The sequence below is a fragment of the Cimex lectularius genome, unplaced genomic scaffold (genome assembly GCF_000648675.2).
Source record: "Cimex lectularius strain Harlan isolate CLEC.00 unplaced genomic scaffold, Clec_2.1 scaffold76, whole genome shotgun sequence".
In the NCBI taxonomy this organism is placed as follows: domain Eukaryota; kingdom Metazoa; phylum Arthropoda; class Insecta; order Hemiptera; family Cimicidae; genus Cimex; species Cimex lectularius.
This window is the reverse complement of record NW_019392636.1, coordinates 505,223-517,394: the sequence shown is the minus strand read 5'-3', so window position 1 is coordinate 517,394 and position 12,172 is coordinate 505,223. Positions and strand designations below refer to the sequence as shown.

General features: G+C 32.3%; 2 protein-coding genes across 12 annotated transcripts in view; one reads left to right on the top strand and one right to left on the bottom strand.

Moving 5' to 3' along the window:
* Nucleotides 1–9: 9 nt before the first annotated feature.
* LOC106669845 (cell surface glycoprotein 1-like) lies at nt 10–8,407 on the bottom strand. Of its 8 annotated transcripts, none has more exons than XM_014399643.2 (21): nt 8,267–8,407; nt 8,127–8,201; nt 6,415–6,474; nt 5,377–5,421; nt 4,161–4,205; nt 3,840–3,884; nt 3,419–3,469; nt 3,316–3,357; nt 2,800–2,850; nt 2,701–2,733; nt 2,020–2,058; nt 1,891–1,947; nt 1,784–1,828; nt 1,560–1,609; nt 1,465–1,498; nt 1,150–1,405; nt 922–1,091; nt 792–865; nt 506–723; nt 327–432; nt 10–244 (listed from the first exon to the last, which is right to left on the bottom strand). In XM_014399643.2, exons 2-21 carry the CDS (start codon nt 8,194–8,196, stop codon nt 62–64), a joined length of 1,674 nt encoding a protein of 557 aa, XP_014255129.1. In that variant the 5' UTR covers nt 8,197–8,201; nt 8,267–8,407; the 3' UTR covers nt 10–61. The 8 variants fall into 8 exon arrangements, with proteins under 8 accessions (XP_014255129.1, XP_014255130.1, XP_014255131.1 ...); XM_014399644.2 differs by having other exon boundaries at nt 6,415–6,468; XM_014399645.2 differs by having other exon boundaries at nt 6,415–6,453.
* A 3,333-nt stretch (nt 8,408–11,740) lies between these two features.
* Nucleotides 11,741–12,172, top strand: part of LOC106669766 (mucin-5AC-like) — a 36,622-nt gene continuing 36,190 nt past the window's right edge. Inside the window, exon 1 of one of the 4 annotated variants that reach the window (XM_024226065.1) lies at nt 11,741–11,924. The gene's annotated coding sequence lies outside the window, so the exon portion shown is untranslated. The remainder of the gene's footprint in view (nt 11,925–12,172) is intronic. The other 3 variants (XM_024226063.1, XM_014399463.2, XM_024226069.1) reach the window with 3 other exon arrangements.

Genomic DNA, 12,172 nt, shown 5'->3' with positions numbered 1-12,172 from the left:
ATGCATATATAGTTTAAAAAAGTATTTATATCAAAATTTTACTTTTACGATAAAAACATTATTAAAAAGCAGTTGATAGTTTCTTTTGGGTTTCCAGTTTACTATCTTTATTTTCTGGTGCAGTTGGATAATCCATTTGTTGTAATTGACCACTAACTGCAACATAGCAAAAAGCCCCATTTTTTGGCTGAGGCTGCATTGACAGAAAATTATCTGCTTCCCTTCCCAAAGGAGTTCCTATTGGCTAAAAATGTTAAAAATAGATTTTTTAAAATTTATAATTTCTTAATTATGCAAATATTTTTAATAAAAATTATTTTAGTTACTTTTGCATTTTCAGTTAGTTTTTCAGCAGCTTCAGCTAGAGGTATAAGGACATCTTCTTCGGGAAGATTTTGAAATGGACCAACCAATCTAATATCCTGTACATATCTAGAAAAAAATTAACATATTTAAAAAAAAATGTTAGGCCTATTAAATAAGAGAACTAGGTCTGTCTATTAACCCAATTAGCGCTTGCATGTAATCATTCCTAATTCCTTTCATTACAGTACAAGAACAAGTCTGAATTCTTGATAAATGCTGAAGCCATAAAGCAACATTCAGTTTTATCCTTGGATCTGTAATAAATGTCAAGTAAGGTTGGATGATGTAGAGAAAAAATTTAAATTCTTGGTCAAGGAGTTCCCCAGCTGCTTTTTCATTTGGTGGTTCATCATTGTTCTAAAACATTCAACACATTGCATACAATAAATATCAAAATGCTGATTTTATACTTGCAAAATTCTTACCCCATTGCATTCATTACCGTGATAATAACATTTTAAGATATAGGATTCACTGTCATAAATTTCTTCAGTTGCGGCTGAAAGTAGTGTAAATTTAGTGTTTTTATAAGCGTGTGTTTGTATCAAAATTTACCGGTGAAAAGATCATCCCAAAATGTGATTTTTTCCCATCTTGCTGTAGGTATTTTCCCTGGGCACCATGCATCCACGGGTGGCAAAGCGGCTTCCGGAGGTGGCGGAGAATGTACAAATACACCGTACAATTCATTGTTAATAGATGTCAATACTAATTGAACAAGATACCTAGAACATTTTTGAATATAATTTTCTTATTCAAAGTTTTGCAAATAGAATATATTACAGATTTCTTTTCAATATCAGGGGCGATGTGAAATATGCCGCTTGGTAAAGTTTATCAATCCACTCGAATATCCTTTGCTTTGTTGCAAAATTAGTAAGCGTAGGTGTGACCTCTTTTAGAACGGAAGAGTAGTACATAAATTCAGTATGCAAACTGCCTATTGGACCATCTCCTGTAGGACATTCTTCAAGGAGTAATTTTTTTGGTGAAGGGGATTTGCTTTTCTTTAGTGCCAGTTTGTCTTTTGATTCTTTTCCTTAATGATAATTAGTAATTTTAAAAGTGATTTAAAAAAAAAAACATTAAATTGTTTACCTTTTTTAGATTGGTCATCTTCAGGAGAAATTGGCTATAGTTTAATAACAAATTAAGCAACTATTTTTTTAAACAATTACTGTTAAATACATTACTTTATCTGTAGAAGTTGGCAAAAAGGGTTGCTCAGTGTTTTCCACCAATCCTGGAAAAATATATAAATTTATAACTTTGAAGTGTTTAAATACAGTAACTGTTAGTACTAATTTAACTAATTATTAAATTTACTATTATTTTCTACATCGCAGGATAATATTCATAAAAAAAATATATAATATGTATATGTACATATTTTTGCATAGAAGCAGTTTTACAATACCTTGCTGTGGTTTTGGTGTCTTTGGTGCGTCTGATGGAACTTTTTCTGAAAAAAAAAAAAAAGAGAAAAAAGTTGATCATTATCAATTAATATCTTGGTTTTAGTACCTGGAGATTTAGGTTTTTCTGTTGAATAATGTGGCTCTGAAACTGGTTGTTCTGCATCTAAAGACTGTGTTGGTTAATTATAATGAAAAAAAGAAGACAAAACAAACAAAAAAGAAGACTTTATATTACCTGAATGCCACTCTTCCAAATCATTTACAGGTATATATCCTAATACATAAATAAAATAAACAAAAACGGTATGTCGTAATAATGGATTTTTATATTTTTATTAAAAAACCACCAATAAACATGTCCTCTTTGAATACACTAACTAAAGAATGCTTACGAAAAATTGTGCCGATGTTGGAAAGATCTGCACAGGCTGACTGGTTTTGTCAGTCCGACGAATATTACCATCTACATTTGTGGTTATGTGTTAAATATGATCAAGCTATAGAAGTCAAATTTTTGAATTTTTTGACTAGTAGATTTATTTATTATCTGTCAAAATAATGCACAGACGAAAATCAATGGCCTATTAGCCCAAAATGTGCCTGATTGATAAAACGATAGAATAAAATAAGACTTCTGTTGCAAGCTGGTAATGCATTTATGTATTTATTTATATTTGTACATTAACTGTAACCAAACTGTAATTTGGTCACTACTGATCATTTTGCTCTACCTATCCTTACTGGGTTGGTTTGCCAGACATGTTTCAGTATTTCACCATGTTTAGTGTGTTTGTGTCTGAAGACACCAACTCTGTGAAGATAGGCAGACAAAAATTCAATCAGGTTCATCACTCATTAGACCAGGACAATATAAATAAACCATATAAGTGAATGGTAGTTGGCAGATGAAATATACCTTTTGGTTTTGGTGTATCTGAAGCCACTTTTTCTAAATTATAAAAAAAAGTTAATTATTAATAAATAAAAAAATTGTTTTATATTGTCTTATAAATACCTGCAGATGGAGGTCTTGGTCTTGGAGATCGAGTCTGTAAAACAGATTTTCCTGGAATCAAAAAATGGTTTTGTTTAATTACTGTAATGACAAAATATGATTTTTTGTCCTTCTTTTTAAAATTTTATAAGCCTAAATTCGAATACAGAAATAATAAATAAAAAGTTGTCACTTATTCATTGATTTTTCTATTTTAAGTAAAAAAAATCACCTTGCTCTCTCTGAATACCCTACAAATAATAAAGAATGATTGACGGAATACTCAAGAATAATTGTTCACTTAAGCAGGATAAAATTACAAATGTAAATAATTTAATAATCGGGAATAAACTTTTTTATCTTAAAAAAGGAATAAACTAGTAATATTGAAGTTTGGTTTCTATGATTTTAATTAAATAATTAATTTAATATTACAGTCCCAGTGTTTGCCCATAACAGATACAATTAAAACTAAAATAAATACATACAAAAATAGACAAAATAGGTATACGGATATTTCAGCTGAAGTATACTTACCTTGTGATTTTGGGGTCTTTGGTGTACCCGAAGCCACCTTTTCTAAATTATTTAAAAATAATTAATAGTCGATCATAATCAGTAATTTTTGTTTTACCAATACCTTTAGATATAGGTCTTGGTTTGGGATAACGTGGCTCTGAAAGGGTTTTTTCTGGAATAAAGATGGTATTGATTACTAAGATTAGGAATAATAAATATATAATTATACTTATTATAAATACATAAAAATAATAATTACTATGATAAAGAATAGTCATTCTTTATTACCATTATGATATTACCTATATGTACTTCTTGTGAATCTTTTCGTAATAAAAAAATAATAAAACAAACTATTTGTATTGAAATTTAGTTTTAATAATTTTAACTTTCTAGAATCATATTTGACTAACAAATTCATATCTACAATCATATCTACACTTAGATTTACACAGTAGAGAATTGAAGTTTATATATTATATACAAATTAGAAATAATCTATACTGGTTATCTAACCAGGTATATTAGCACTGTGAATATACCTTGTGGTGTTTTTGGTATCTTTGGTGTATCTGATGGAACTTTTTCTAAAGTAAAGAAAAAAAATTCAATAGTCAATTATCAATAAAAAATTTATTGTTTCATAAATATCAGGAAATTTCAGTCTCAGTTATTGGTTTATATAAACTCAAAACTGCACATGCACACACACACATTCACGCATGTATATTTAAGTATTTTTTAAGTATATTTGATTAACAAATAGTAAATCAATCATATTTACACTGAGTAGAGAATTGAAGTTTATATATTATATAAAAATTAGAAATAAACTATAGAAGTAATTAGCACTGTGAATATACCTGGTGGTGTTTTTGGTGTCTTTAGTATATCTGATGGAATTTTTCCTAAAGTAAAGAAAAAAAATCAATAGTCAATTATCAATAAAAATCAGGAAATTTCAGTCTCGATTACTGATATATATAAACCCAAAACTGCATATGCACATACACATATTCACACCTGAACAGAGTTGTATTAAGTATATTTGATTAACAAATAGTGAATAAATCATATTTACACTGAGTAGAGAATTGAAGTTTAAATACAGGGCTTCCCAGTTCCCTCTGACGAAACTCAGGGAATCGATTCTACTCTTCGTTTGGAGCAAAAAATGCCCAGGAGAAAATTGTCGGAAAGTTCTCTATTTTGAAGATATTCGTCAATTTAGGTTTTTTCGACTTTTACCACATAAAAATGCTTACAACTTCCAAAATGTTGAGACTACAACAAATCCAATTACACCATTTGAAAGAACGCTAAATTTGCTGTAAGATACTTCTATTTGCATTAATCTGAATGATGTAAAATGTTAGCCAATATCAGTTGGAACATGTCAAAATTACAAAATTTAAAAATTGTTTAAACTTCGATCCCATCCAGCATTTTTCATTCAACCAGTCAAACAAGGGTCATTTTTATTTTACAAATCTAGTTCTAATTGATTTATTTCTACCCCCTCACTTCAAATTTACCTTAGCTCACTTTTTCGAACATTCAATTGTTATTTTTCAACTCTACTAGAACGTTATTTAAAAACCTGGATATATCAACATAAAGCATATCAGATGAAAAAGTTTTTGTGAAATTTGACAAGTTGTAGGTATTGTTTTGTAACCTCAGTAGAACGTGCAATCATGACCAAAATTTTAAATTTTGTAATTTTGACATGTTCCAACTGATATTGGCTAACATTTTATATCATTCAGATTATTGCAAATAGAAGTATCTTACAGCAAATTTAGCGTTCTTTCAAATGATGTAATTGGATTTGTTGTAGTCTCAACATTTTGGAAGTTGTAAGCATTTTCATGTCGTAAGGTAGTGAAACATTGAAAAAACCTAAATTGACAAATATCTTCAAAATAGAGAACTTTCCGAAAATTTTCTCCTGGGCATTTTTTGCTCCAAATGAAGAGTAGAATCGATTCCCTGAGTTTCGTCAGAAGGAACTGGGACACCCTGTATTATATAAAAATTAGAAATAAACTACAGAAGTAATTAGCACTGTGAATATACCTGGTGGCGTTTTTGGTGTCTTTGGTGTATCTGATGGAACTTTTCCTAAAGTAAAGAAAAAAAAATCAATAGACAATTATCAATAAAAATTAGGAAATTTCAGTCTTGATTACTCATTTATATAAACTCAAAACTGCACATGCACGTTCACACATGTACAGAGTTGAGTCTATCATTATTTACAGGCCACTGGTAATTCCAACTTTTGTAGTTTACAATAAATTACTGCCAGGCCTCAAGAACCACCCACCCCAAGGGTTGGCAGTCCAGGGTCAGACCTCGGTTGTATCTGTCCAGCCACCGAGGTCAACAGCTAGGTCATTTCAGCCCCCAACACAGTCAGTTTCTAAATCCAAACCCACTCACATTCTTACTCACTCTTAAATGCATTCTTTCCTATTTCACTCATTTAAGGTGGTGGAGTAGTTTATATTCCTCCATCACCCACGACAAATGTAACTAATTTAATTGAAGTTCAATGGGGTACTCAATATTCCGCCTTTGGGCCCTTCACACTACACATTCACACCAATAAATACATTCACTAACAACACATACTAGAGGGCAAAAAACAATTTGCTTGTCAGTACTATTTTTTACTAAAATTGAAACTTGCTACTGTGCTCAAGCACAATTCATATAGGGTGGCATCCTTCAATTAATTGGGACACATTGAGCAATCTTTCTTGACATTTTGAACACAAAAGCAGGCTCTGCCCAAAAAGTAAGTGTCCGGGTGTCGACTCATCCTCCGAGAACTACATACTGACAGTGCTCTTGATATGTCAGAACTTCTCTGCTGATCTGGCCCACCAATACTGCCTCTTTCTTTTATTCATGTTTTTTAATGCTTTATACATAGCATCAGAGGGCCGGATCGCAGTGGTTAAGTTCAGAGGTTGGGACATCCTGGCCTTGGCCGTCCACCATTTTATTACCCTTCAGACCTTTGTGTCTGGGTACGCAGAAAACACTCCCATTCTAAATTTTGTTTAAGATGGTTTTATTTTAATTAACCGCAATAAAGAATTATATTACCTTTATATTCTGCAGATCTTGGTTTTTGAGGACGTCTCTCTGAAACAGTTTTCCCTGGAACTAAAATGTGTTGGACTATCAATTGCAAACATACAAACACTAATCAATGAAACACACACACACACACACACACACACACACACACACACACACACACACACACACACACACACACACACACACACACACACACACACACACACACACCAAAAATTACTTTTTAGGATGTTATAACGATTTATAAAGTTTTTCAAGTTCATTAAGTTTTTACTGTTTTGGTTTAGTCTTGCTTCTTGCTCATGATTCAGTAATGTTTTTATGGTGTATCACAACTAGATATTTTTCAGTCACATTTTTTTTTATTCAGGTACTAACATTTTATAGCTAAGTTAATTAATTTTTTTTAAATTTCTTTACTGATTAATTTTAATAATCCTTGTTTTGTCATCTCTTTTTTCTCTGAATACATATTTAATAAAACTTAGAAATATAATCTAACCAACAATATTATGTGTTCAAATAGAGAAAGAAATTGAATCAATGGTATTGTACAACCTGAATAAAAAATTTATTGGTAAGAAATGCAAAGCTTTTAACAATTGAGTTTTGTTATTGGATTTCAATATTTTTTGTAATAAAAATGAGTAGAAACTAATTACTATTTAATAATAATTTATTAATATTAATATTTAATAGTTTATCAATTTTTTTTCTTTAAGAGGGTTTGGAACATCTGAGGTCATATGAACCCTCAGGGTGATGGTGTTTTTGAAAAAAAAAGCCCATTTGTAAGTATGTCGGGTTCAAATGCAGGGCTGCTGGATTTGAACCTGGGACCTTTACCTTACAGTGATGAGCACCGTGTCAACACCTAAACGGTTGCGGCCACCGACTCCCCTTTGAATCATTCCTTCATATGCTGCAATTTCTTTTGGGGATTGTGGGGTAGTTAGTGGGATGTACCAGTAGTTTGGCTATTAGTTATTTTAACATAAAAATTGTAAATATAAAAATAATCATTGTTATTTAATTATATGGTTGATTAAGTGGAGTGAGAGATTGATTACTAGTTTAAAGCAAAACACGATTTTTGTTTAACATTGATTGTGTAACTCCTCATCCCTTGACATCCTCAAGATGCTTTAAAAGAACTAAATTGTTGTATTTTGCTTTTAATTTTGTTTCTTTTTGGCGGGGAGATTGTTCTATAAACAAAAATTTTGAATTGTTTCCACCCTATTTTCATTTTGTAAGAATCCTCCTTCTCTTAAAATATAATGTGCACGTGTAAAATAAATGTTTTTCCCATAAGGGAATTGGACATCTGACTAAACACCAGAACATATCCAGAACATGTAAAATCAGATGATTTTTTTCTATATAAATCTAAGATGATTATATAAACTTTTATAACATCTGGTATAAACCAAGTGCTCAACAAAAAAAAGCACTGTTACTTTGGTGTCTATATTCATTGTTGATTCATCTGCTTTTCTGCCTTGTTAATTTTTTAGTATTCAAATTGATAGGTGTTTTTTATTTGTGATATCTATTTCTAGTTCCACCGGTGGTGTTTATACCACATTTCATTCATACAGGAAATTGCACGAAACACAAATAGGCCACATATTGAAATTCACTCAGATGTGATTTGAATAAATACCATTTGGTTTTACTAAAAAATATAAAATAAAATGACAATTTTTTCTTACCTTCTGTATCCTGGCTTGGTTCATTCGTTGTTTTTGTTTTTTGCACCTTCCCTACAGGGGATTTACTCATTTTGGCTTAAATAAAAAACAATCATTTAACAGTTATCATTCATTAGATATTTCTATAGACTAATTATTACCTTGTGAAATAGTAATATAAATATAAAATATCTATATAAAAATATCTATTTATGCATATATAAATTGTTGATGTTTGTTTAGAATTTGGATTACTTTGTGTTAGTTTTGTGTAACAAAAATTTAGAATTCTTTTAAAATCAATCAGATGATTAGGTTTATGATTTCATCCATTATTTGGTTAAGTATCTCATGTATTAGTGGTATAACAGTTATTGGTAATAAATGATAGTTAAACTTAATTACTTGGGTTTATTATGTTATAAGGGTTGTTATAATAGTGATCTAAGAGTGACGAGACTGTTATAATATTTTTAGATAAGTCTGCCAGTTTTTTAAAATATATTAGATCACTGATATTTATTATGTACATATATTATATTCAGCAAAATAACAGATTTGCTCAAACATGAAATAAATAAAAAAGAGTTTAATGAAATTGGTCTTACTTGGTCTTGTTAAACTGGCACAACTGTTGTCAGACATTGGTATTGTCCATTTTGCTCACTGAAGTTAGATTCCAGGCCTATGACAACTAGGTCATTTCATTCAATTAAGCAAGTTATAATTTAAACTCATTTTTAAAAGCATTTTTCAATAGAGTACCCTATACCAAAGAATATAATTTAGGAATTGGTATTTACATTGTGCTATTAACCTTCTTAAATTATTCAGTCTCTCACATAAGAAGTTTGACAAACAAAGAATAGAAGTTGATCGGGCACTGGGTTACCTATTGGATTCCTCTAGACTCATATTTTATATTGAGCCAAGGCATAACATCTTTTCATTGTATAGTACAAATGCAATAGCTATAACATATTTGTATGGCCTATTCTGGGCAAGGTGAAGAGGATTCTTCTTTTTTGAGTTAAGTTTTCTGAATTCCATTACCAATCATACATCTCGAGCAAAGAAAATGAAAACGATATCATTAAGCAGAGTGTAAATGTCATTTATGAAAACACGAAACAAAAGACGTCCGAAGTGAGATCCCTGAGGAACTCCTGAAGTAACTGAGAATTTAAAACATTCGTGAAAATTAACTTTAACTATTTGGAATAAAACTTTGCAGATATGAGTGAAATCAACAGAGGAGAGTGTAACATGCAACCAAGGGGGTGAAGGGTACATAATAGTTGTGACCCAAAAGTAGGTGTCGATGTGAATGGTTTACCATGGTCTAGTGAAGCAATTCATTGACTCAGATTCTCCGATGTCATTAACTAATCAGTCCTCATGCTCACTCGCTCTCTTTGTGAAGATGCCAAGTGGTACTTTTTTATTATAAAATACACATACAATGGCTTTAACCCAAAATTATGTAACCATGTTTGTTCTATTCTGAGCCATTGGCACATTCAATACTGGCCTATTTTGAACCAAGTAAAAGTGTTGACCATGCACTAAGTTCAAGCCTCCTCAAATTATATATGATGCCTTTTCATTGTGAAGGTTGCACACACAGGTTTTGGTCCAAAAGTAGGTGTCCTTATGTCTAGTAAAACGATTCACAGCGCAATGTTGGCCATCTGCTCTTCCCCCCCCCATGATAGTCAATTCTCATGCCCACTCATATTTTATATTAAGCCAAGGTAATAACAACTTTTCACAGTGAAGGACAAATACAATAGCTTTAGCCTACATGTTACCCATGCATGGCCTATTCTGAGCCAGGTGACGAGATTCTCTCTTCTTTGCTTTTACTTAGGCTCTCCGAATGTCATCTTCCAATAACACCTTGATATTCAATTCACATTACTCACTCACTCTATGGAGCCAAGGCAGGACCTCTTTCTATTGTGAAACACACACCATGGCTTTAACCCAAATGTAAGTGACCATGTGTCAACCATGTTGACCCATTCTGAGCCTTGGTGTGTTCAATAATGTCAGGGCATCATGTCCTGTCTTCAAATTGAGAGTGAGTGGGCACCTTTAATTGTGACTGATAGGCTTTGCCTAAAAGTAGGTAGCGTCAACTATTCTGAGCCAAGTATGAACATCCCTCTTTTTTGATTTGGGTTCAATGAAGACCATCTGCTAATTGCTCCTTTGATAATCATTTTTCATGTCTACTCATATTTTATTTTAAATCAAGGACAAATACAATAACGTTGGCCTAAGTGTTAACCATATACGGCCTATTCTGAGAAGAGACTTTTATTTACTTAGGCTTTCTGAATGTTCATCTTAGATGTAGATGTAATATTCGTGGTGTAATATACTGCACACTTTAAGAGCTACTGTATCCCCTGTTCTCTGCCTAAAGCACATTGATGAGTCCTATTTCATCAAGGAACTTTAATAGGCCCGGTTTCAGTGGTTGAAGCTCTTCTATGGTCACATTGTACATCCCAAAACACTTCCTCCTGCAGGCAAGTGTAGCACCGCAGTTTGTTAGTAGATGTGTTGGTGTCTCCTCTGCCTCTTTACATGTGCCGCCTTGGATTATTCCAATCTTCTTTAAGTGTTCATTTAGCTTGCAGTGTCCTGTTAAGAATCGTATTAGGATTCACAGTTTTATGTTTTTCCTGCTTCCTTTGACACATTCTGTAATTTCTTTTCTTCCGACATTTGTTAAGAGATTCTTGGATTGCCTGTGTCCAATGAGTGAATTACATTATTCCTTCATTTTCTTTTTGTCCTTCTGTCTGAGATATTCATTAATAGTGTGGGTTTCTATGCCACAGAAGGGTTCAAGTCCTGTGAGCGGTGTAGCAGCTCCTTGCCTTGCAAGGGTGTCTGCTTTCTCATTGCCTTCTACTCCCATATGTCCTGGGCTGACTTTGTTCTGCACCTAATATGTTTAATGGTTTTGCAGTTCAGCACCATCCTTGAACTAATATTTGAGCTTAGTGCTTTGATGGCTGCTTGACTCTACATCGACATCTACATGTTCATCTTCTGATCACACCTTAATAGTCAATTTCTTAACGCTACTCACTCACTCTATGGAGCCAAGGGATGACACCCTTTCACTGCAAAGGACACACTACTTGTTTGACCAAAAAGTAGGTGTCCATGTGCTATTTGAAGTTTTGTTATTACGTTTTTGTCACATTTGTCGGAATTTCTCTACCTTTTGATGTCGTGAGGCCAAAAAGTGCTGGAATATGTTAAAACAGAGACACTGCTTACTTACAATTGACCTATAAGACGTTACACTTAGTATGTTTTAAAATACGAGCGAAACATTTATAAATATAAAAGATACATCTAATGACTTAAGTGTCTTTATAAAGAAACAAGAACTTTCGATGTAGGCTGTCTTGTAAGTCTTACAAGTCTATGATATGAAAGCATATCGTTCTGCCTCATTCTCATTCGTCCTTAACACCAAAAAACGGATATAGCGAAATATTCCAAGACTCAGGAAACTGGGCAGACTGTTAAAACATATTCTAATGATATCAAACTTTCCTAAATCGATGACCGGGACGGAAAAAGAATCCGGTCGGAGGTGGGTGAACGAGGGAAAGGCGAGGACGGTGGGGAACGTATCTCCATCCCCGGCTCGGCTACCATTTCTTCGTCTTTCTTGCAATGTCGTGTCCAAGGAAAGGGCCAAAACCGCCTTGCAACCCCGGATCGATCTAATACCCTCGATGGACTATGTGCATTGTGCAGTGCTTTTACTTTCTGGATAAATACTCATCGGTAATGCACCAATCTATTTTGTTATATATATTTTTTTAATTTTAAATAAATAATATTTACTATACCATACAATTAATTTAGTTTAAAAAGGATCCGGTGTTTAATGATACGAGGGCATTTTTTTAACCCTAGCAGTTTCAATTTAGAACTTTCATTTTATTATTTACAGCCTTTATAGAAAATATAATATTAGAGCATAAAACATAAATTTTGATAAAAAGCTTTGGGAAACATTTCAACCATTTCCT

Bases quoted from the DNA above. Each gene is read 5' to 3' on its own strand.
- LOC106669845 (XM_014399643.2), bottom strand. From the start codon at position 8,196: ATGAGTAAATCCCCTGTAGGGAAGGTGCAAAAAACAAAAACAACGAAT. The intron at 6,475-8,126 runs GTAAGAAAAAAT...AACACATTTTAG, and splicing joins ACCAAGCCAGGATACAGAAG to TTCCAGGGAAAACTGTTTCA. The intron at 1,610-1,783 runs GTATTGTAAAAC...ATATTTTTCCAG, and splicing joins GACACCAAAACCACAGCAAG to GATTGGTGGAAAACACTGAG.